At 36.4% G+C, this 26,892-nt stretch overlaps 1 protein-coding gene across 3 annotated transcripts in view; it reads left to right on the top strand.

Moving 5' to 3' along the window:
* Nucleotides 1–5,862: 5,862 nt before the first annotated feature.
* The window catches only part of LOC110448534 (serine/arginine repetitive matrix protein 2-like), a 38,587-nt gene continuing 17,557 nt past the window's right edge, over nt 5,863–26,892 (top strand). For all 3 annotated transcript variants that reach the window (XM_021494818.1, XM_021494817.1, XM_021494819.1), the window contains exons 1-3: nt 5,863–6,038; nt 15,305–15,536; nt 25,369–25,461. In XM_021494818.1, the coding sequence (XP_021350493.1) occupies nt 15,366–15,536; nt 25,369–25,461 (264 nt within the window). In that variant the 5' untranslated portion in view covers nt 5,863–6,038; nt 15,305–15,365. The remainder of the gene's footprint in view (nt 6,039–15,304; nt 15,537–25,368; nt 25,462–26,892) is intronic.

Genomic DNA, 26,892 nt, shown 5'->3' with positions numbered 1-26,892 from the left:
TGTCCCCATCAATTCAGCCATGAGCAGGTCATGTATTGAATCAGCTGATACATGAGTTTAGGGTTTCGTGAAACCGTTCTGGTTGATTCGTGCCAAAACTGGACATTGTGCCATATAAACAATCAATGATCATATCATGGTCAATTTAAGTGTCAGCTCACCTGTACGAGAGTACACACAGCGTTTTGGCATTAACTTAGGCAGTCACGGCTACCCAGGGTGCCTTTACCTCTCTCTTCTGTCCCGTAGGAATTTGTATTTGTCCGTCAATGCCCACTACAATCAGGATCGGCCTTTTTCTCTCACCTGAAGAGTTTAATTTTGTGTCCCAATTTACCTGTGGATAACCTGTTTTGCAGTCAGATGGTTGACCCTCTATTATTTATGACGTGCAGGTAACAATTAAGGAGACAACACCTGGAATTCTTTTCGTTGGATGTACAGTTGTGGGACCGCACAACGCACCAAAAATGGCGTGCGCACACCGTGCATACATCGTTCACACACCGTCCGCACATCGTCCACACATGGTGCGCACAACTGTGCGATTTAGCAATCGTTCGCCCCGTTGTGCGCTTCTCTCCGCACAACTGTGCGATTTGGTATCGTTTGTAGATCAAAATTACGGAATGACAAAAATACGGAAGGCTTGTATGCGATAATGTACACTGTGTATATATCTGTAATTTCTCATCCCAATAATCAAGATTATACAATTTCACAATGCGTATTACACAGTATTACAGTGACCGTTAGGCTGTCAAGAATGGGTTTGGCTCCAAGGTAACAGAACAGGTAAATAACAATTTTATGAGTGTCCGGAGTTTTACCTGACCAGTGCCTGACACACAGAGCTGATATGCGATACCGTTTGACCGTAATAAAAAGGATTTGTTATTTGCATTCGTTTACCTATATATAGCTCCCCTTCACCTGGATTTTCACACCCCCGGCCTTACCCGACGAGTTACGTAAATGCCCCAGGCGGGGAGAAAACTACGGTCCAGGTACATGTACACAATGGTTATGTTTACCTGTATACGGGGTTGTGTTGTAATTTTACATGTGTCGATTAAGTTTGTTTAAAAACACAGAAAACACAATTCCTAAATATAAGAATTTATAGACAGAAAGATAAGTTTATAGATGTTGCTAGAATATAGAAACATACGTAAACATCAAGTTTATATGTTTAACAAGAAACCGTATAAATTGTTAAGGCATTCCTCAATTTACACCAACCACGATTGTTATCGCACAACGTCCGTCCATCGTGCGCACATATGTGCGCAAGCAATGATCGTTCAGCTTTTTATCGTTCGCCCATCGTGCACACACCGTTCACACACCGTGCACACATCGTGCGCACACCGCACATCGTGTAACGTTGTGCGATCCCACAACTGTATATCTTTACCCTGTGGCAATTACAGTGATTTTCGTATGCGGATTGTTGGCTAATTGTAGAAAGGCGATTTAAACTTTTTTCCAACCCCGAAGTACTACCCGATATGAGAGACTCTCGGTGAAATAACAGTCCTTAGGGCGACACAGTCACAATGGGATTCCTGATCAGGTATCACAAGAACTCTTGGTGTTGCTACTAAACACATGCAATTCAAAGTGGGGAAGTTTTAACACATAAATAAAAAAAGTTGTTTCGAAGTTTCGCTTACATGCGCAAATAAATATTACATACATAAATTGTTTCTCCTCATAAAAACAATCAAGCAAAACACATCTTTTCTCTAAAATATCAAGAGATCTAAAATCTATAACAAGGACATTCCGTAGCTATGTTATTTAATGAAAAACTATAAATGACAACATCTGAGTAGGCGGTTTTTTGATATCGGACTGGTCAATGACCGCATTATTGGTACAAATGTACCTGGCGAAAATATCACGTGTTAAAAAGATACACCTGCGTTTAAAAGTCAATCCATCTGTCTTCCGTCTGTCTATTCGTACTTCAGTTTTATTGTGTAGCTCATTACGTAACATTTCTATTGTCATTTCCCACAGACTTCAATATGTATTCCCTTTTTGTCATTTAATCCGGCCGGTCACTATCTCCGATTCAATACCTACTCCGGACATACTTCGCCCACGAGAGCCACCTGAACAGACTGACCCACCTGACCACCTGTCCCCTCTTGATGTCAGGTGTAGACAAGTACGGGATTACGTGTTTTTATGTTTTATTGTGGATGGTGACAGAAAACTGTTTGGACATTCATTGTTTTGTTTGTTTTCAAAAAGTATCGCCATGAGCACATATCCCTGAACTATAGTACCGATGTTAGCATATCTTTACACTATTAACATAATCTTCCTATAATTTAATTTTAGATTTTTAAAGAAATAGTTTAGGTCTTACTTCCGTATTAGTTGTATACACCACTTTAAAGGCAATCTATTTGGTTTATTTTTATTTTTTATTTATTCATCTTCTTTTGTTTTTACCTATTGTCAGCATAATGTGACCGGGCGGAATGCTGTGTTTGGTGCCTTCGGCATGGTATTTCAATAAGATAGCACTATAAAGTCGGCATCAGATCCGCGCTATCACAATGAGGCAAGTACGCCAACATACCTTGTCTCCATCAGACAAAAACACATGCACGCATACACTATACACATGGAGACACACGTCCTTAACTGACTGGAGCTGTTAATTAATAGGACGTTAAACAAAATAAAACCAAAACTTATTGTAATTAAAGAGAAGTAATCCTTTAGACGTCATTTAAAAGTCGATGTGTCTGGTTTTTTGTTTATCTTTTTCTTGTGTCTGCTGTAATTAAAGAGAGCGACCCGTTCAGCATACCCTACCTCGTGACGCTGACCAGCTGCAAGGATTGCTATACGTATGTACAGCGCGTCATTACACAGAGAAAGAAGGCTAGCCCAGGCGCTATCTATTAATTAGCGCCTCCGTGTGTGATAATCTAATTCCATGGTGATACTAGAATTTCATTAGCGCAATGATGACTTTCTTTTAATACTGCGATTTAAGGTCCAACAATACACAAATCCAAATGTATACCACAATGAGATTTAAAATTTAATGTCAAAAGATATTTGCATTGAAAAATGCACAACGCTTGCAAATACACATGACATTCATTACAAAATATAATTTGTATCGTATCATTCCTCGTATTAACAAAATAACGTGCAGGCAGCTTAGTGAAAAATGTCTGTTTAGTTAAATATGTCAGTACATCGGACTTGAATATAAACATTATAATTTTGTTTTGATCTCTGTTGCTAAAAGTCCTCGGAATTCGAGCAATGTTAAATGCGTCTTATTTAGAATATGTATAGCTCAGAGTGCATCCCGCCATGTCCGGACACATAGAAGTAAGGGTGAAAGTTCACTACGGATCGGTGTGGTTGGTATGCTTAAAGATGTTTGTTAAACATACATATATCCTTGCTCTTACTTTAATAGAAATTGATCTAAGCACAAACTCTTACGAAAGTACACTTTAGTGAAGTAGGAATATAAACATTATATGGACCTTCATCATGATAACATAGGATATCTTTATGTCGCACTCCTAGAGATGTATTACTATACATTCATGAAGTTTTATGACTGTTGGACTTTAAGTATTCGAGTAATAGCGCCAAACGTAAAGTTTAACCTAAATCAGTGAAGCGTTAAATGTAGGTCACAATGACCTGCATTTGATGTATTGGTATTATACACCTTTTAAGTATAACCAGGTGTGAAGTTTGATCACTGTTAGGTGTCACGTATTTGGGTTAACGAGCTAAGCTTTACTTTGATTTTTACAGACAGTAAATATGAATGAGTAACATATTCCATGCCGTAAATATATAAAAATGCATGCTTACTCCCTGAGTGTTTCGCAGTAGGTTTTACTCAGGTAACATATGCAAATATAACATACCCACACAGTTAATACCTGCATCTGAATCATGATACACTAAGTGTTCGTAAATTATATTAGTCCTTACATTTACCAGAGACGTATTTAACCAATAAATGAAGAATATATGTAATCTATAGTCTTTGCATCAACGCAACAACCAAGTTTAGGTCATTTATATAAAGATGTATCCACAGACCTCGGGTTACAACACTGAAATATCATATAACCCAGATATAGTACACTCTGAACAACATTGTTCTGGCAATGGAACTAATAAACATCTAAAAAAAAAAAGGTAATGTGTTGAAAATAAGGACAGCAGGTTTATAAGTAGAAAGTCCCTTTTCCAGGGGTTACTTACAGTACCTCTGTGTAGAGAACGTGAGAGATCGTTAAACGTAGAGAAAATGTATTAAGAGGTTACCACTAAAACAGGTAATGTACAGATACATGTTGCATATACGATTATTGAATACAAATTGTATAATAGTATTGAAAAAATACTACTATGCTAATTAAGTCTTGTCTGAGTGTATCAGGGTGAAAATGGTTCTGGCGTATGATGATGATGATGATGATGATGATTATGATTATGAATGAGGAGGAAGAGGAGGAGGAGGATGTGTGCGAGTTAGTGTGAGTGTGTCCTTGATGACGATGATGATGTGTGCGAGTTAGTGTGAGTGTGTCCTTGATGACGATGATGATGTGTGCGAGTTAGTGTGAGTGTGTCCTTGATGACGATGATGATGTGTGCGAGTTAGTGTGAGTGTGTCCTTGATGACGATGATGATGTGTGCGAGTTAGTGTGAGTGTGTCCTTGATGACGATGATGATGTGTGCGAGTTAGTGTGAGTGTGTCCTTGATGACGATGATGATGTGTGCGAGTTAGTGTGAGTGTGTCCTTGATGACGATGATGATGTGTGCGAGTTAGTGTGAGTGTGTCCTTGATGACGATGATGATGTGTGTGAGTTCCTTGCGAGTGTCTGTGTCTTATCTGTAATTGCCATCAGTTGTAAAACTTGAGCAAATAATAAAGAACTGAACTGTATTAACTTAATTATTTACCCAACTGGAATTTCGAGGTTGGTGAGGATGAGTTACAGTCGCTACATATGATCATGCGCTGGATAAAAGAGCCAACTTGCACTGTATGTGTAATATTTACTGTAACTATAAACTAAAATTCAGTTTCTATCATTGGTCATTTATTTCATTTGGTTCATGTTTAAATTCATATTTTTCTTTTCATAAGGTATTATTTAATATATATAACAGAATCATATGTTCGTAGTTAGTGAAAAAATAAGTGTCATCTGAGAGAAAGAGAGTAAAAAATAAACAAGTTTTATATCCAAATGCAATACAGCATATAGGTTACAAATATACATAATTAAATATTCAAAATTCATATGTAATGTACAAGCATTTGTATAAACAAAAGACAGTTTGTTAATCATCGTCATGTTTTGAGTACTTTTCTGATATATTAAAAGTAGAATGACGAATAAAACAATATGACGTGTACATTTCTTGAGTATAAGAACTTTATCTTTTTGTGATTTTGTAACAGATAAATGTAATCCAGATAATGCGGGTGAGGAGTGGGAGTAAGTAGATCTGTATTAGACAGTACAGGCGGGTGCTCTTTATAGCATAATGCATAGTAATCCAGCTGATCCGTACGATTCACATGAAACACAGGTGAAAACGCCGCCATTGATATACCATTTTGTTTTACCTGTGATTGCATATAAATATATGGTTGCAGAGCATTGACAATTAGAGTTTGGTAAAACTATACTGCGACAAAATAACAATAGGACAGGATTTCTAATAATGTAAATCGTAGATTTAATACCGAACTATTTCTTTATAGTACGGTGTGGGTGAGTAGTGACACATCACCGACTAGAGGGACTACTTTCATTATCATGCAAATGAATGAGTCGTGTCACAGGTGTTATCACTACGCCTGTTATTGACATGCAGAAATTATGGCGACTTGGAAGTACCGCTAAACTCGTGTAGTGTATACTCTACGGATTTTATCTGTTTTATGCACGGATTTTGTGTGAAACATTTGTGAAAGTGTTAACATTCTGTTTTCTTGGGATATAGGAAGTTTTGGTGAGTATCACAACTTTATTATTTAGTTTAGATGTGTGTGTGAGTGTGTACGTCAGAAATGCCGCGGCATCATATACGCCAGGTAACCAAAATTGATCACCGAGTCCACCAGGTGAATCACCCAGGTTCGTTCAGGTAAATTCGGGTGTTTCTCTTTTTTCGGATAACCATACATTCGATACCAACACTTATTATCAAACAAATACAGAACTAAATTTACAAATCCCTAAAGTATGATATTTATCGTTGAATTCGTGATTTTATTCAGACAGGTAAGGTCGCTCCGGAAAGCCGTAGTATAGTCCGTTTCTTATTTCTGTGATTTAATGTTTTCGCCTGATGTCTATGCAATTATATTGAAAAGTTAATATTTAAGATAAGGTACGTGTACTTATGAATTAATTCATCACACTACACGAACTTTATCACTTTAATTGTATGTATGTTTTGGTAAACATAAAATATTATCTCAATATGTTTGGTTGTAACTTTTAGTTCGTTTCTTGACCTGTGCTACGCCTATGACATCCTGTTACCTGATTTCCTGTTTGAAACGCGACATTATCAAAATATTGATCTAGATGTAATTGCATTAATTACCTATAAACATGATTTCGGTGCTGTAAACTATAAAAGACACCGCCCCAGGTCACAACTGTCCTTCGTAATATCTACCTTTGTGTCCTTTGATCCCTTCCCGATGCCGACATCGAAAGGTGTTTGCTTTTGTTGCGATTTCTCTCTACATTCCCTTAGGATTATCCCTTTCAAAACAGTTAATATAAGGTAACAATTGTTCTTCTAATTTAATTTGGATTACGTAATGTAATCGACAGATGTTCAAGGGAATTTATCAGTCTAAACCAACATGTTAATGGGAAAAGTTTTTAGCACAATTCTATGGCTCACAAAAAGTACCTTAAAAGAGTCCAAAGTAATGACAGAATTACATAGATGTTGTGTGTGGAACCCTCTAATGAGATTTAGTGAAATATTCTATCCTTTAACAGGTAAGCTATTGCATTATTGTTGACATGTAAAGATTGGATATCATTTAGGATAATACAGGGGTCAAATAGGTAGTTTAGAGGGTTCATTTACATATATAGTATAATTATTGTTCTTACATTCTATCACATAGCTAGTTAAATTGTCAAAATTCATACTGCATGGATTTATAATTCATAGAAAATTGTTTTGAAGCATCAAAAATAAAGAAATATCATTTTTTTCTGTTCACTTGAAATTATGAAGATATTTAATTTTATCTATTGTAAAGTTAATTTCAATATACAGTGTAAATCTGTATAAGTAAGAATCAGTTTTCCATCTTCAGTTTTGTAAAAAAAAAAATCATTCACTCCTGCTTGTACTTCTATAATTATCAGGATAAAACTGGTTCACTAAGAAATTTAACTATGGTAATGAAGAGTATAATAGAGATCTATACAGTGTATAATAACTATTACATGTACAACACTTGTTTATATTGTGGGTGGAGATGTCTGTGTATCAGTTACTGGAATTTTACCAGGTGTAAAAGTTAGATGCCAGCCATAATGTGGCAATAATGAGTTACACCAGGTGAGGTGCTACCTGTCATGTCAGGTAAACATGAAAAAAGCTGACATGGTATCCCATGTGGTATGCAGAACAATAGAAGTTTGGTGTACCTGGTGTGTCCAGTCAGGTAGATGATGCTCCAAGCAATAGCCTGAGTGACACAGGTGTTGACATAAGATGATAGTCTGACATTAGCTTGTCTGGTTGTATATCATAAAATCATCAATCTATTATTTATGATAATTCTTCCAAAAACAAACTGCCTTATGATGGCATCTGTTTAATAGGCATGTTTATTTTGGATAGTGTTATTTATTTTAAGCTTAGATAAGAAGATATGAACAGAATCTTGTATCAGGTAATAATGTTAACAATTCTCTAGTTAAGGTCATTATGGAAAAAAATTATCTTTGTATTGGTACCATGTCTTCCAGCTACATTGTATATAGTCTGTTACTTTGACCTACAGTTGTCAATGTAAACTTTGCATGTGAGTACCTCTAGGAATGATGGAGAAAGATATCAATGTGGGTCTGCTGCTCCATTATACAGAGTTTTGGCCCTTTGTTTACTCTTTTTAAAGTGTCACACTTTGTCCAGACTCTAGCTTATAAAGGCGAATACCTTTTTGAAGTTTTCAATGTCTTCCTTGGGGTGTCATCCCTCCACACCCAACATGTGCTATAGATCAACACTAGGTTACCATTTTTCGGCCAAGGAGTCGTCACGCAAAATTATACAATCCCCCGTGAAGGTCTATAGGACAGACAACTTCTATCTCCTCCAACTCTACCCTCTCCTCTTCTCTACATGCTTTTATCCTTTCTGTTTCCTTTTCCTATCTGTACTCGTCTACTGAAAGGCCGTAATAACAGACGTATCCATCAAAATCAATGAATAACAAGCTTATAGGTAGCTTAGTTGCTTTACTATGCATATAGCTAGTTGTCAGTGTAGAACACATTATTGGGCGAAAGTAATAGACATGTACTACATAGTTGACTGCAAAAATGTCTAATCATTTTACTTTTAAAATATGATAAACATACCTCTCATAGGAGTTAATTAAAAAAAAACTTAAGAAAATGAAAATTATATTTCTAAGAAACATGTTAAAAGCCTTTATTAAGGTCTGGGAAGAAGGAAGTACTGTACCATGAAAACTTTGAGGTTTTTCGGTAGGAAGTAAAAATAAGATGTCACTTACATTGTGTGGTATCAAAACAGTTATTTATAAAAATGTAACAGGTAGAGGTGACATCACAGAAGTACTCAAGTTTCACAGATAAGGTTCCGTTTGTTACTGGGGTCTTAGGCTTACACATGTACACCGCTATCTTTGTGTAAAATCCTGCGGGGACATTATTAATCATTTAGACAAGCAGTTTTGATAGGGATATTCTGCCAGGATATTATAACCATGTACAAATCTATTATCATGGCAGGGTTTACTGGTAAGCTTTAAACCAAATTGAAAACATTTATTCAGTGTGCTGTAGTATAGAGTGTTATGAGGTCACCGGCCGCCATTTATATTATCCCTACCTGTCCTAGGTGTTTTGATGTCAAATGAACCAGTTGGAAGCATGCCAAACCGTAGTAGTGTTGGTCAATCAACCGTGCAATCCCTTTACCCTGGATTTCGTTGGTCGGCCAATAAGAGGTGACATCCCAATACAAATGGGTATTGAATGTTTTCGAAGTTTTTTTTTTTTAATGTTCAATTGGTGAAAGTGCAGACAGTAGGTAATATATCCTTCTGTTACAGAATGTTATTTAGGATCCACCTGCTTTCGTCCAAACATTATTGACGGACATGTCATTGTTTATTTGATCCTTATATTTTTGTACTACTATCCTTCCTGGAGGACAAAAATACCTTTAAATGGATTCCCTTTGTTTTAAATCATGTACAGAAGCAACATGTTATTGGGGACGGTGCGTCCCAAATGTGTTTTGTATAGATGGCGCCCATGTGATAAGCTAGAAGTAATGTAGCTGATGTGTTTTTGTTTAGAGGTGTAGCTGTCTGTAAGTAATGCTATCTGTCTATTGATCCCAATCAGTTTGACCAGTACAATAACAAGGTGTCCCAGTTTGTACACTATTCTACTCGTACATGTGCTGCCACCATCTGTTACCTATACACCATGCTTAGAACAATATGCACGATTTCTCTATACAACTACCTGAAAAATGAACCATCAGTATTCTTAAGATTTTAATCCCTAATGGCTTATTGATTAGTTATATACGATTGTGTCAAATGTCCTTTGTATCTGTTGACAATAGGCCTTTATGTAAGTTTCCTAATAAATCAATGAGATTATTTTTCTGGCTTATAACTTGCATAAATTAACATGCATGTAAGAGACAGTGCCTTGTGATAGTGAAACTATGGCTACAGTTAGAGGGAAAATTACCAATGAAAATGATGACCTTCTCTGATCATATCTTGATGGCCATTAGACAGTTTAATGATCTTTAATTTTAACATTGGTATACTAATTCAGATCTAAACGGTAATTATTTGATCACAATAAACACAACTAAATATAACCTGGATATCAACATTATGTACTTACCTGTCGAGATTGTAAAAGATGATTAGTGGACACTTGCTGTGGTCATTACCAGGTACTTACCTGTAAACTTACCCTATTCCTGCCATGACTCATTGTGGTCACCTTCATTATGTGTGGTCAAGTTCTGTCTGACAGGTACTTAGTGAAAACAGCATGGTACCTTCAGGCTCAGGTTTGCTGCCCATTTGTTATTCAACAGGCAAATCAAGTTAAGCTGTATGATAATTTCTTCCCATGTGAAATGTAAATGAAATGCAATTTTATGTGCTTTTTTTTGTCAAAAGACAATATTTTTACTATTATGTAGAATGAGGTTAATATGGGCGTATACAATAAGTGTATACATCATTTTCAACCATTACTGGAAACACTATCTGCAAGTGTTCATATTGCTATGTTTTATATGTACATTTATAGACAATTTCCATTCAGTTTCCATTACTGGACCTTAAATGACTAGTTTCTTCAAATTATCCAGCATATACTAAGCTATATAGCTAGTTGCAAATTGTTTTGACTTTGGGTGGCATGCGTAACGTTTCATCCTATCCTGTGCTAGTATATAATCAGCTTGACCTGTTGCATATTTAGCATTCATTAGCATTTTGTCGTCACAACCTTATAAATTGTTTTCCAACTATATTGAATTAATGAGGTAAGCGTTAGATACTGTAAGGCTTTGGAAGGAGTGACAAATTATAGTTAGGATACAAAACAGCATTAGTGTTATCCACAGGTCAAATGTCACTTTTTTAGGTTAAACACTCTACATAGTTTAGATAAAGACAGTCCTGTTTTGTATAAATTGCTGTCAAAAGTCTATTGTTCATCTTTTACAATTCTGAGTAACATTGACTATTTAGGTCAGAACATTATCTGTTACAACATAAAGCATACACATTTAACCTAAGGATAGGCAAGTATAGTTGTTCAAGATAAGATATTGTATAACTTATCTCGTTTATTTCTGGAAATGCTTTTTTTCTTTTCTATCTAAGAAACAATTGTGTTAAAAGACTTTTTAAAAAACAAATAAATGACACTTTTTTATTAAGTAACTAAAAGAAATGCAAAGATCACAAAAGAGATAGATTTAGTTTATTGCAAAAAAGTCGTCTTCAATAAATTTGGCTGGAAAAATGCAAAAAGTCCCAGACAGATTGCTATCAAGTTACTTTTTACCTGAACACCACAACAAAGGTGGCTTTTACCTGGAGGGAGAATAAAGCCATACATGTGTGTTCCTGTGTGGAAAGTAGGAAATGAGTCAGGTTGTAGGAGCACGCCCCTCTCGTAGAGTAATACTACACATGTACCTGTTCACCCTAACAAGAGCTGATCGTCAGCTCATCCTATCTACAAAATACATATCGTACATATCGTCAGCTCATCCTATCTACAAAATACATATCGTACATATCACGTCCACAGAAAGAGAACTACACAAATCAATTATCAGTAAATGTTGTTTGTAGGACGCAGCAGGTAAACTCTGGCCTAATTTACCTGTAGATAACAATACACCTTCTGTTAATTCCCCTCGTTTACTATACAGATGGGTGTACAGCATGCTATGGCGCCCACCGTTAAAATAGATGCTGTGTGATATTGTGTGATCACATCATATCAATCATTCAATTACTGTGAAATTATCAACACATTTTTATCCACACATAGTTCCATTATGACAATTATTTCAATATTTAACAATTAAGTGTCATACTAAGTGATTTTCTGCCTGACTAAAACCTAATATTATTGCCTGTGTGCATGAGGTAGGGGAAGTCAGACAAGTCCCAATAAAAGGCTAGCCTAGCAACATGATGACATCTCATGCAATGTCAGGAGAGATTGATATATTTATACTGCAGCATGTCAAACAAATGTCAACCTCTGACACAGTTTAGGTTCTGTACGCATGAAATCTACACTGGAAACAGTATATACTGTCTATGATAGCAGAAACCGGATTACTTCTATATATTGATATAAAAAAATGGGTGACCTGATGAATTCGGGTGTAACGAGAAATGATGAGATAGGGTCACTTTCTATAGCTAGACTACAAACATCTGTGTACTACCAGTAGCCTGATGGTAATCATATTTACAAAACTATATTTCCTTAAAGTTTGTAATGTCAAAATGAATTGTTTACATATTATAAATATGTCAAGCTTCCAGTATCCTTGACAAGCTTCACCATTATAAATTAACGGGTGATTACCTGCTGTGTGTAGGTATCCTACTGTTCCGTATACCAGCTACCTACCTGTGTTATTTACCTGTGTTATCTACCTGTCTACCCATCTACAACTGGCCCTGTAGATACTTGACCCCTCCTCTAGCCAAGCTTATCAGATACCTGGACGTGAGACAGGCTCAGGACATTCTGGGATGTAGAGTTAACAGACCCTAAGGAAATAGCAGGGTTGCTAGTCGCAGACCTTACACCTCCTAGCTTGCATAGAGAACAGTGCTAATCAGTTTGTCAATAATTTGATAAAGTTTGTTATTCCTGATAACAGCATGCTGATAGCAATGCCATTTGTTACCATGGACCAGTGGAAAGATCCAGGAACTTCAAACTTGACCGTACACCTGGTAACACCCAGTAATTACAACCCCTTACCCTTATCGTGGCCCCGTCAGGTATTGGGACCATTGGGGATGTAAATGAGACTTGCATTAGATTTCATTATTTATTGGACATCAATGTGACTGTGGTGATTAAGGTATCAATTCACAAATAGGTGAAGACAAACTTGTTTAAACTCATATAAATCATTCAGTCACACACTTATTTCTGGAAAATTCACATTTATAGTTATGATTCAAATAGTTTAAACAGTTTCTTTGAATTGTTTATAAATATGGTGACTATTAAAAAGGTGTTTAAAACGAGTTCCTGATTCAATGGCGGGAAAACTGAGCAAAATGGTGAAAATACATGATTTTTAAAGAAAGTTCTCAAGGGATGGGGAGTGGGTTTCTTGAAGGCCAAAAACCCTCTGGATCCGCCACTGTGATTGGTAACCACACACCTTGGATTACCTTTCCACAATTAGTCACCTATAAGAAGATCTCTCACCTTCAAATGGAAAAATATATTATAATTGGTAATAAAAAGTGACAGAGAATGAATTAATCAGGTTTAAGGGGAGGTGATTGATTATACCTGTGGATGAGGTTACATGACCAGGGTTTGACAGAGGGAAGGGTTACATCAGTATCACATCGACCTTTCACCTCAGCTGATATTGTACACAAACTCGGGTTACATCAGGGGAGGTAATGGTGCGTGAAGACAGAGAGACGAGGGGAGTGGAGTAGTGTCACTCTCCAGGTCGACTGTTGTATCTGTAAGCTTTATGTCGGTATCATGTAAATGCAGACGTTTATACCTGATCATTAAGTCATAAATGCCATTTAGATCCCAGGTAAAGTATACACAGCCTTTTATCCATCATTTAGGCATCATTGACATGTAACTTATGTTACCTGAACAAGGTGGCAGCACTGTACTTTGTTAAGTCAGTATGTTACCTGAAGGTGGCAACGTTGTACTATTTAAGTCAGTATGTTACCTAAAGGTGGCAGCACTGTACATGTACTATATTTAGTCTGTATGCATGGCAGCAGCACCGTAAGAGAATACTTTTCCTAAATCTGCACATTTGATAAAACGCTATTTCTTTGTTATCGTTACCTGTAAAACGTGCTGCCATGGTAATGAATCAATACAGGGATAGGGCTTCAGGTAAGGTTTAGGACACTCCTGGGAATAACAAGGAATAAAACAAGCGTAAAAAAACCAAGGCAGACCTTTTACCAGGGAGGGCCTAATGTTGATTCTCTATGGCCAACTCTTTTTTGTTCGAAAGAAAATGTTATGATCACAATGACTTGGTAATGTATATCTTCAAAAAAATCTGTATACTCTGGATTTTTTACCATAATATAAATAAGTTGTTGACCTAGTTTCTTCCTCACCTTGGGTGGTTCATAATTCAGTGGTCAATGTTCTAGACTGAAGGGGACAAATGACTTCATCATGTCAGTTTAAACTCTAGCAGAGAGGCTAGCTAGACCTTGTACGTTAGCTCTTTAATGGTAAAAGGTAATTACGGATAGTTAGGTAATACATCTATATAATGAAACTGTTTCTATACAGGTAGATCATTGAGCCGTCTGACAGGTACATGATCATACAAAGGCTTACAATACCAATCAACAGATCAATATCTGACATCAATAACATACGCCTGAATGGTCAGTCATAGTATACAGTATGTTGGTTTGAATGGTCAAGTTTGAATGGTTGGTCAGTAAAAGGGACCTTATGTGACAAATGACCACAAAAATGTTCTTCTTATGAATGTCGGTCTCTATATGTTTATAGTCTGAAATGAACGCCTGTTCTAAGTTTGATTTTCACACATGGCAAATCTTACTAGTATACTTATGTCAAAGGTTTGTCTTTGGCTGGTTTGTAAACATCAATGACTTTCAAGATGTATAGATGTAAACATCTACAAAATTTGTTTAAAGTGTAAACAACCAGTCATGTATGACATGTCAATATTTTTACAAGAAAATTAAAAGAAAACATGGCCTTCCTTCCTGGTGTCGTTTTGATGAAAAGCTTGTGTTGCTTACACCAAACAAGATTTAGGCATTACATAAGGATTCTAGGTAAATGGTTTAATCATGAACCAGTATTTTGATTGTCGTACACCCACTAACTATCTAAACCGGTAAGACCCAATATAAGAAACCCTGATATCAATGGTATAGCTCAATAACAACAACTGGAAGAGAGCCAACAAAAAGGTCGAAAAATGGAAAAACTCCAAATAATGACAAGATAGTTGTACTTCCAGAACTGGAAAATCTTTAGATTAAATTGGCACTGGTTTACACAAGTGTAATATATCGCTGTAGTTATGGCTAAAATACATAGGTAAAAATCACAAATTATTAGTATGACTGTATGGAGAATTTTTGTTTTGTTGAAGAAACTGGTAAATATGATATTCTAAAATTTAAGAACAAGCTCGGAGAATACACAAATCAAGACACATATTTATAATATTGTTTTATTTCTTCATTTTTCCAGTGGACAGCAGTGAGCAGAGACTATGTAACCCTATACAAGACATATAAATAAACATCAAACAATGGATGACTCCGGGCCATCCTTCCCCCATGGTGGACATGCCCCTCCCCAGCATTGGTTTGACACATGGGATAACCGTGGCAATCAAAACACATCATCAACAGCCTTATCTGCCAAAGGTCTCCGCAACGCACCCGGAGAGAACAACTGCTTCCTTAATAGTGCTGTCCAGGTAAGTCAACAATTTTTATATTGATTTTTAATTGGCAGAAGAACCCTTGAATTAATATTGAAAAACACAGGTTTCCAAAGTTAAGGCCGATTTCAATAAAATTTGTGTTTACCTTAACCCCATATAGATCGGGCATTTTAGGTTAAATCACTTTTCAAATGCCTCTTTTTCACTGGTTTTATTAAATCCTTCAAAAGTTTGTTATTGTATATGTTCCAGCAGATACTTTACAACATAGTAGTGCAAGGCTCACTAAATTTCAGCAATTTGAAAACCATGAAACGAAATTCAAAAAATTCAGTAAAAGATATTCAAGATTTTTTTTTTATCTGGGTTAGTTGGGTTTAGGCAAACAATTATTATTAGTATGAAAATATGAAAATTGCTAATTTCCAATCAGAATGAAGTCTTTGTATCACAGACAACTTCAATTTGTAATCAAAGATTGTGTTGCTACCTGATACATTTACCTAGAATACAATGTACAGGTAGATTTACCATTGCTGCTGAATTGACAGTATTGTTACATATTAAACAAGAAATCCTGGGTAGATGATATGAATAATTCAGATTTCTAGCTCCATGATGGAACAAACCTGGACCTGCAGCCTACCTGGAGTAGGTGGTGTGTTTCCAGGCGTCCTACTCCAGGCGTCCTACTTGAGGCGTGAAGTTTGTTACAGCATCACAAGCACATCAAATATTTACAGTGATGACAATCTCCTGGCACCAGACTCCCCCTAGCTGTCATAGGGAGGATACCCAAATACAAAACAGTACACTTGTCAATCACTTAATATCAAACTGATCACCACGTCAATTATAGCCTCCCATAGGATTACGCTGAAAGTATGTCAAAAAACTAATTAGTCTCCCTATAATAACACTAAAAGTATGTCAAAAAACTAATTAGTCTCCCTCAGAATAACATAAAATATTGTATTGATTCACGATATCTGTCATATTATGTATCTGCAGGGATGCATGTTGTATTGTGTACATAAACTCTGACACATGTAATTGTAAATCTAAATCCCAATAATTGTTAGTGTTACCACTTTATTATTGTACTGCTTTTTTGAAAGTGAAACACCTGTGAACAATAAAAAACACAATTGTTTTTAAAGCATATAGTTAAACCATTTTGATATACGGTATATACGATTTCTACAAAGTACACTTGTCTATTTAGAACAGCTTTCATTTCTAGCTCGCATCATTTTTAAATCTGAAAGTGCAAAAGTACCTGTTATAGGATTATTAAGGTTTATTTATCAATAGTAGTTAAAAGTCCTAATTTATCAGACTAACATGTACTGTCAATAGTAGCTATAAGTCCTAATTTATCAGACTAACATGTACTGTCAATAGTAGTTATAAGTCCTAATTTATCAGCCTTACGACCAATCAGACACCTGGTTATCTATACCACATGCCCTTTGTCAACAGCCGTTATCAGCTGGACATGTTCTAGCCACACAGACACAGGTCACACGAAACACTCTGTACTCCCGACATCATGCAAGAGCAATTAACCTGACAGACTGTAATGGCCGCTCGGAGATTTTACGGCTGATCTGCTCATGTCTAATATCCCTAACAGAAGATTTGGTGTACTTCTTTGACCTGTCTGTCTTTCCATTGTCAGGGTATAAAAATCATCAACCTGAGTTAGTACATACAAAATAATGTTTAACTACAAAAAATTGTAAATCCAATTGAATTGTATTTCATATCTACATCTTTTATATCAAACATATGTACATTTAAGGTTTTAAAAGTTCTTTTGCCTAATGATGTAACTTCATAACTTAACAATTAGGTGTTCAATATAAATATTACAGCAATTATTTTTTCTGTTTTGATATGTAAAGTTATAAATAAGGTTGTATGTTTGAACCTATATATCTGGTTCCTGATAACTTCAGGTTAGGCTTGTTCAGCACCGGTTTATGTACTCAACCTCTTGGTCAGTGTGATTTGTTTGACCACCGACAAACAAATCTTGTTTTGTTCAGCCAAAACACAGCCACCTGTTGACACGGCTTTTCTCTGGACAAGTCTGTTAAGTGGTTAAAACCAAAGAAGCATAATCCTAAGTAAAACATGGATAGTTGAGTAGAATTGAATAATGGCAGTCTCATACAAGAATTGACAAACAGTATGTGTTAGGTTTTATTGATAGAGACCAAGGCTTATGGTCGTTTCTAAAGGACAGGTAAGCCAAACAGGCAGGTGTAAAAACATGATTTAACACCGAGTTTAGACAGTGCATTATACTATTGTTGTACACTTTTTCATGATTCCGTCCGTAATGAAAGACTCGACTCATTTTAGACATTCATTGTGATTGAAGTGGACACTGGCCAGTCTCTGCTGGACCAATGAGGTGTAGAGAAAAAGTTAACTTTCAGCAGATGGTGTGAGCGTGCTGAATGGGGCTATTGTGAGATGGTGGTCTAGTGCTGTGACCAGTGATTCAGTTGGCAGTTATAGATGCACCCAGTTAATCCTGTTGATGCCTGGTCCAAATCTCTTGTTTGTGACCAGACATGACTGTGCTATTGTCAGGGTACTGTTGTATTGTCCCAGTTTGTGGAGGGTTACCGCTATCATCTTACACCTGAACCCAACACAGGTATTGAGTGTCCTGAAAGCAGTGTCCCCCCCAAACAATGACACATTCATTAGCTACTCCTCACCGCTCGGTCAGCACTTTTTACCCTCCAGAGTCCAACAACAAGACAACCATCTGGTCAGTCGAAACGATAAAAACCTAAACCAGCTCCATGGAACAATCATTTCTTCCACCTGAGTTAAATCCTTTTGGAGACGCTAACAAATGTTTATTAAGCATACTGTTAGTGACACTTTTTGGAAAAATTAAAATGCCCATACATCAAGCTATGTATTGAGGTTTGCTGACTTGTTGAAGCCAGTCAAGAATAAAGTGTGCCCAAACAAGAAAATTGATTTAAATTAGGCTCGAACATTTCAACACCTGAGCGTCCTGTTAAATTAACATAATGAGTAAAGAGGTACTCTAAATCAATCACAAGTCAAAAGACAACTCAATGTGTGTCATGGATTGTTTACTTTGTAGCCGACACGCTTAATATTCATAGATGAGCTGATAATTGTCTGTTTTTTGTTCATGTTGTTTTTTGAGAAGTAAATTATTTCATATTGCCCATGACATGTCTTTCATATATATACTTACTGGTAAATTTATTGATTTATTTTTCAAGTATAATCAGGTTAATGTTTTTTTTAATTTGGACACATTTAAAGTAGGACAAGTTGTGGTTAGGACCATGGTGACGGTCATACATGTCATACATGTCAGTTTACAAGCTCTTGCTTAACATGACCCAACATATGTGACACTGACATCCTTAAAATGTTTGGTTCGAAGCTATGTTTATGTATATCAATCAGTCATTGGAATCTTGCTCTGGTGATGTCAGTTCTGATGTCCTTATGCAGAAAGTGATATCATAAGCAGACACCAAAACAGCTGTTGGTAATATCACAACAATCACAAACTCATTAGCGACTACATTACCATAATCAATACAGTATATACAGCATATTCCTTCTGAAAATGGGAGAGATACTTCAACAAATGGTGACTCCTACATCGTGTTACAGCTGTCAACATACACATATTGGTGTAACGTCACTGCTACATTGATCAGGAACCGTAAAGTTTGTTTGTAAAGAAAGAATGACAATAATGTATCTAGGATAGGTGAAGTTCACAATGAGGTTTTTTACTATGCAGTCAAAGAAATTATGTACAATGAAAAGAAAGAATGTATAAATATATATGAGGCTATCATTGTTTTGTTTGTTTGATATTAGTGTGGTGTGTTCTATCTTTGACATGATCTTTAGGTAGTTAGATATGTCAGCCATTCAGTAAGGGACAGTTTAAGTGTGTAATGATTAGAACACAACAGTGACAAAATCTGTACGAAAGTTTTCTGAAACACAACATACTACGTAGTTATAAAACCAGGGATAGGTAAGAATGAGTCCCGGTGTATACCTTATATGTAGACATGCCCACCTGAGAGTTCCTCCCAGGTAAAATATAGGCAGGTAGGTCATAGTAGTATGCAAATCTGGGTTTTCCACCTGAGTAGGTAATAGATGGGATTTTAGTTGGCACACCAGTTCTGTATAACAGACTAAAGTTACCCCCTGAGGGGGAACTGGTCAGGAAGAAAGATAGCTATACAAAATGTGTCAAAATCTCCCAGCCAACCAGCAAAGACTTATATAACAAGTTCAATGTGAAGTAGATGTCTTTCTGCTGTAGTAGGTTCGGGTTTAATTTCCAGGCAGCCATTGTTGTAGGTGTGTAAGGTTTCTGTCATCAGTCCATTGTTTCCCTGTCAGGGTCGGTGACACCACCAATATTGGACCAACACCACCATGTCAGGAGAGTGCTTTCCTGTTTGCCATGGGAATTTTACCATTTACTTACAAAAACAGCTTGTAAATAACACAATGTTGTCAACTGCCTGGCAATGTAACTCATCAGCATAGGTACAAATGATCCATTCTTATGTTGCATAATGTTTTGAATGTAAAGGATATGACAAAAGCTTAAAGAAATGCTGTACATATTATAATCTTTACAAGGCATCACTGAAACACAAGGAAATCCATCCCCGTGGTGACATTAGACAAAATGACATTCAAAGAGGCGAGCTTCTCCATTACAGTAACAATTACTGATTCCTCACCATCATCACGATCAGCACTACAACACTATCATGTTACAAAAACTGCAAATTAAAAAAATATAGTCAAACATACAAAGACCAAGATCAATAATTCATGGGTAGCCACTTCCTGTCAAACAAGAGATGTATACGTAGCTACCAATTTTTAATTTACTGCTAAAATTGTAGTTTTTAAGTTGGAAATTTAAAAGTCAGACAAGGTTGATACATGAAGATCTTATTGATCTTGCTTGTTTGGCTGTCATTATCGTCAATACCTGGTCGTTATAAATTACCAGCCTGGCTTAGCCACACAACTGTCCTACCGCAGGCCAACCACACAGGACAGGTAAGACCAGAGAACAGCTGTCAGCCTCCGCTTTATTTGTTTCCTAGCTGATCAATGTAATAGTGAATGATGCCAATGGCCAAGAATAGATATTACAGGTAAAATTGACCAATACGTTGATAGAACAATGCACTCATAAGTTATTGATTTATCATCAATGATTGGTTAGAGGGTCCGCCCTTATTACTCATATTAATTGCTTGAAAACTGTCATTGTTTATTGTGTCACTCTGGTAACCGTTTTTTATCCGATGATTAAACAGGTGGAAAATATCACAAGCCCTGCTCGATGAAATACATGTAATATAAATGTGGGAATTGTAAACATTCAAAAGTAGGCAAAGGAAACTGAAACATTTTATAAAATTATTGTGAACTGCTGAAAATAGCTGCTAGCATATCGGAGAGAACTTTGATGTAGATCATGTTTGGATCGTGAATCTGGGGCAGAAATGGTGAACATCTATCAATCTTGTGAAGCCCTGGTTTACAACAAGGCCTGAGGACAGTTGAAGCTTAACAATCTATCTGTCATGTTCATACCTGGGACAGTCTCGCCTACAGCCATATACGCCCTGGACACACGACCTACACACTAGACTACAAACCTGTACTGACCATTAGTTGTCCCACCTGACCATTAGTGGACAATACAATGATGATCAAAAAGAGAGGACATTAGGATAAGTTATTACTATGTCTAGTATATCCCAGACAATCTGATTGATAAACCGCCTGATTGGCCCAATAAATATTGACCTGGGTTATCTTCCTTTGTTGGTCTTCTTTTATGGTTTAGAATTATCATTATGGACATCATTTATTAGCTATCTACCTGATGTTTCAATTCACAATATACTGCATCATCATCTGTTTGAATATAAAAACTGAAGTAAATTATTAAGCGATATCATGTAATTTTTCTGGGGAAATAAAAGAACGTTCAACAAACCCTGCTACCACATTGGAGAAAAAGTTACGCAAAACCTGGGAATCATAGATCAATAAGTACTTTCCACTTGATCCCAACTTTGTATCCACCTGCTGTTATGACACATACCATAGGTACATGTAGGTGGCTTTATCATGTTATGTCCCATACATAAACAAGGTAATAAGAATACACTAGCTGGCAGCCAGGTGAGAAACTTTAATTCTGATCCCTCCTTAACCTCGATCTGTAGACAGCCGCCCCTAAGGCTGGGGCATTTTGTGCCAGGATCGTTTAATACAAGCCTGCCTACTAAAATAAACAACCACAGACGATTTGTCTACCCAACGTTTACAGACTTGTGTGAACCGATCGATTGATAGCTGTCATTTCCGCTTCTATTTCTTTCATAATGTCCTTTTTTATGCTGTTTGATACATATAAATGTTTAAAATAGTAAGTAGGTTTAACGTGGATCAATATATCATTGCAAACATAAATTTCACTACATGGTAATCATGTTTATTGAAGGATTGTGAGTCCTTGGTGTACACTCGTTAGGAAACGGATATAGATGTCCTTGGTGTACACTCGTTAGGATATAGACGTCCTTGGTGTACACTCGTTAGGATATAGACGTCCTTGGTGTACACTCGTTAGGATATAGACGTCCTTGGTGTACACTCGTTAGGATATAGACGTCCTTGGTGTACACTCGTTAGGATATAGACGTCCTTGGTGTACACTCGTTAGGATATAGACGTCCTTGGTGTACACTCGTTAGGATATAGACGTCCTTGGTGTACACTCGTTAGGATATAGACGTCCTTGGTGTACACTCGTTAGGATATAGACGTCCTTGGTGTACACTCGTTAGGATATAGACGTCCTTGGTGTACACTCGTTAGGATATAGACGTCCTTGGTGTACACTCGTTAGGATATAGACGTCCTTGGTGTACACTCGTTAGGATATAGACGTCCTTGGTGTACACTCGTTAGGATATAGACGTCCTTGGGTATTTAAGTTTGGGTTACTATAACACCAATTAAAAAAAATAAAAATGCGTTTTTGGGCACCTGGTCTATATCAACAGATCGTAGTTTGATTCAAATTTAAATCTTCAATTATCACCTGGAATAATACATAAATGTTTTTTTAATGAAAACAGTATGTGTGGGTATAAAGGAATGAAGAAAGAAAATGTTAAGAGAAAAAGACAATGTACAATGTAGAATAACGGGAAGTACCTGTTGAAGATAACAAAGCCTATCAGGTTTTTACGAGACAATGCTTGGTCATTGAAGAGTCATCACTAGGGAAAATACATATGGTCCTCCAACTTAATCTACATTTTGAAGCCAGATGAAAGCGTGTATCTCCCTAGACTGGACAGGGGTCAGATTATCGACCATCTTGTTAGGATATAGACTCAAACCCTTGACATGAATGTGATAAGGACAGTGACTTTATTGGCCTGTTCTAAATCAGTTTGGTGAATAGGGTTTGTGTTTCCTGTCACTTGAGTCCCCCTATCTGTGTTTTATGGCTCTTTTTTTCCAGTGTATTACATCTGTTCGTCGAGTAAAGGACAATTCTACTTCATCATTACAATGAACAACTGAAATAATGTAATACTGATCAGGATGTAATAAAGTAAAAGGAATAACTTAATTATATTTTAATTAAACTTTTCACATTTACATTAAGAATCAAATACCAAATAAAGAGCCTTTATCAGGGATAGTTTAAAATTTCAGCCCTCTTGAAATGTAGCACCTGATTTAATTAACTTTGAAATTACAGGTTTTACAGGTATCTAGATTTGTTGTGACGCTGACTTCCCGTGATATATCCCGCCATAGAACCATGGTCTTGTTAACCAAGGTTTCAGTTGAGTTTTTTTTTATCAGTGTAGCCAATTTTCCATTTCCTCGGTCACCTTGTATGAACGCCCATGTCTACACATTAATATTAGCCCCTTGTCAAACCGTCCCTGCCAGTACTGTGTTCTTGTGTACTTGTCCTCTTTTAGATGGATTTAATCTCCGGAAGGGGGCCATAGAAGGGAAATCTACTACTTTTTACACTGAATATATGGAGGAAAATTGTTTTAAAGAAAGTTGGATGGTTTTACTAATGGAAGCTTGAATTTCAAAGGACAAAAAAAACCTAAGGAAACATATGTTCAGATGTCAGTGTGATGGGTGTCTTAAACTAACGGTACATGTTCCGGCGACCCTGTATTTTATGTCTAAAATTAGGGGAGTGGGAGTGGCTATTGTGTTATCCCCCAATGACACCTGTATGGATTTACGATAAGTGATGCTTGGCTAAAATGAGCCGAATCAAATCACAGGAAGTCGTTCTTTACACAATTTCTAATTCATTTTCAAAAACATGACCCAGATTTCATTCTGTCCTTGAAACCGTCATTTCAATAGGTTTCTTTTAAATTTAAATATAATCACTAACATCCCTAGTTCAACAGTAATAGCCCTTCATTTTACGTTCTAAGCTCAGGGTACCAGGAACAGGGTATGGTGCATCAGATTATACTATGGAGTTTGCACTTAAAGTTGTAAGTTGATTATGGTAGAAATAACATGAATATATAATTTGTGGCAAAAATCATTTCATGTTGCTATTTGAGGGTGTTTATCTTAGAACCCTGTTAATTTGTACCAATCATACACATGATATCTAAAAGGAATTCATGCTTAACAATTTTAAATAATATGTATGTTAAAACAAATTGTGTTGCTGTTTTGGGAAATTACTCTATGCACATATTTTCGATACAGCTATAATATAAAACTCTGTCCGTGTAAGTAGGTATCTGCCTGATGATGAGATGGAACATGTATAAAGAGTTTCCAATCTAGCATTGTTTCAATGAGTCCAGGTGTGAAATGTCATTACGCTGTGCTTTTAGTGTTCTTCAATAGGAACGGGGACGTTGTAATTAAGTCATGTTTACCTCATCCTGTGACTGTACTGCGACCAGGAGATGACAACAGATTGAACATGGTATCAATCAAATCTGATTCAATAAATCCCAACTTGGGAGTGTAATCCAGGGTGTACCAACGGAAATACATGTATCGAACCCTATTGAAATTTTCCGTTCCCGCCTTTGTTGCAGACGTTGCTAATACTCCTGTCAGGTGTTGGAACCGTCCTGGAACTAATCAATGACTTACTGTGATATTGATTCCCTACTGCAGAGTCGGACAAGCATGGCTTTTAGATTCATAGCGAGTAGAAATTATAATGCGTCGTTTACCTGTCTACCTGATCAGTACGGGGCTGGACAGGGCCATCAATTATGGACGCCTGGCTTTGTGTAGGTGCAGTGATGGAAAGGCTTACCACAATGTGTCCGGCCGTAATTCGTCAGGCGATGGAATCAGTATAATTAAACGGACATTAAGGCACCAGTTCTTTCATAAAAAATGGCTACATGTTATATGTCCATGGCATTAGGGAGACCGTTCGGTCATCAGGAACAAACAACATGTGACACGGCGACAGATTTACTCGACAGACAACTTTTGTCACCTATAATAACCTATTACCACTGTTCAATAGCATATATTTAAAATGTTGTACATTAAATGGGCATATCTTTCAGAGAAATAAATAAATAGAAAAAAAATCACAGGGTGTCTATTAAAGCATAATCGTATGAACAGGTGAATTACTGACTGAATTTTCGATATCACACAATTCATATCCGGATAATATATCATTAGTAAGACTGTTAACGTTCCTGTTAATGTTTTGTGGGTTAATGTTTGTTTGATTTTCTACTTGCAGGTTTTTTGGCACTTGGACGTGTTTCGGAGAAGTTACAGACGCCTCACAGGACATCTGTGTATGGGCAACTCCTGTATATTTTGTGCTCTCAAGGTAGGTAAAAACAGAACATATCATGTTTGTTTCATATTTTAAAAGAAATCTAAATTGCGTTTTTGTTAATTTCTTAAAGCTGAAATGGATCTATAAGGAGTTTCTATTAAATTGTTTATCTGTAGAATCATAGATACTCTTATGATGAAGAAGAACAATGTCTTTTAATTGTTCCTTGATCTACCTATTTGTCACCCAAAAAATCTTGAGATAATTTTATAAATTCAATTTTACCTGTAAGTATCAAACAAACAACTAGCAGGGTACTTTAATTGCTGATGTGACTAAGCGTTTTAACTGTGGCTTCTGTCTCAACGCAAAACCAACGAGAACAAAACCACAGACTGACCTACAATTAAACAGTATCATTGGTTTTTAATCCGAAGTACAGGCCAAGTATGTTTTGCTATTCAATTTATTTTAGAATTAATTAATTGATGATTAAAAAGAAAAAAAAAGAAAAATTAATAGGTACATTTGAACATGATATTCAAATGATGATTCGTGTATAATAATCAAAACTTAAATCATTGAAATTTAATTTCCCTGTATTTGTATAACGAATGGGGTAATGAAGATATCACATTACAAGCCCATTTAAAAAAGAGCGGAGTGTAAACCTGACGTAGTTATGGAGTGACGCTTAGATTATTCCTGACCACTTTTCAGACTTTTAATTGGATTTAGGGCTCTACCTACAAGCACCAGTATTATACTGTTCAAATCTATTGAGATCAGCTGACCTGTTGTGACTTGCCGATAACGTATGGTTACGACAGTCAACAGAGCCCTTATTTGCAACTGTTTTCCAACGAGGCGGCCCTTTACGTACAATAATACACCTCTCTGTTTACCCTTGACATGTTGGCGTCAATAGAAATGAAAACATTGTCTGTTGGGTGAAAATAGTATACCATAGTAAACGTGGACGTGTCACAAATTACCAGACGTTTTCTTTACGATTCAATTAATTTTTTCGATTTTTGGTCTTGATTTATTTCTTGTGCAGTTTATGATTATATTGGCTCACAATAAACATTCATGGGTTTATGATTTTTTACATTAGATTAACTTTCCAATTTGTGCGTGGCTAAGTGGCTAACGTGTAGGTACAAAGCTTGTGTATCTAAGCATCAATTCCGGGGATGCCAATAACTTCTACAGATCTGATATGACTGGAGTGTAGGTCATTTCAATGTCTTTTTTTTATCAAAGTGGACAAGACTCCATTCACGAGTTGAAATGAATTGTCCTTTGATCTTCCTTATTGAGATGTAGAGTTGGAGTTTATGGTCAGTGCCCCTTTGTCTGTTTTATTTTGGAGGGACACGTGCCATCGGTACCTAAACCTGGGTCTCCTTATCCCCAGCCCACCTTTGTGGTCACTAGATTTGGTGTTGTGATATGTATGCAGTTACTCACGATAGTTCT

Source organism: Mizuhopecten yessoensis, unplaced genomic scaffold (assembly GCF_002113885.1).
Source record: "Mizuhopecten yessoensis strain PY_sf001 unplaced genomic scaffold, ASM211388v2 scaffold4119, whole genome shotgun sequence".
NCBI lineage: Eukaryota > Metazoa > Mollusca > Bivalvia > Pectinida > Pectinidae > Mizuhopecten > Mizuhopecten yessoensis.
The sequence above is the reverse complement of the archived record's forward strand: the minus strand, read 5'-3'. Positions and strand labels throughout refer to the sequence as shown.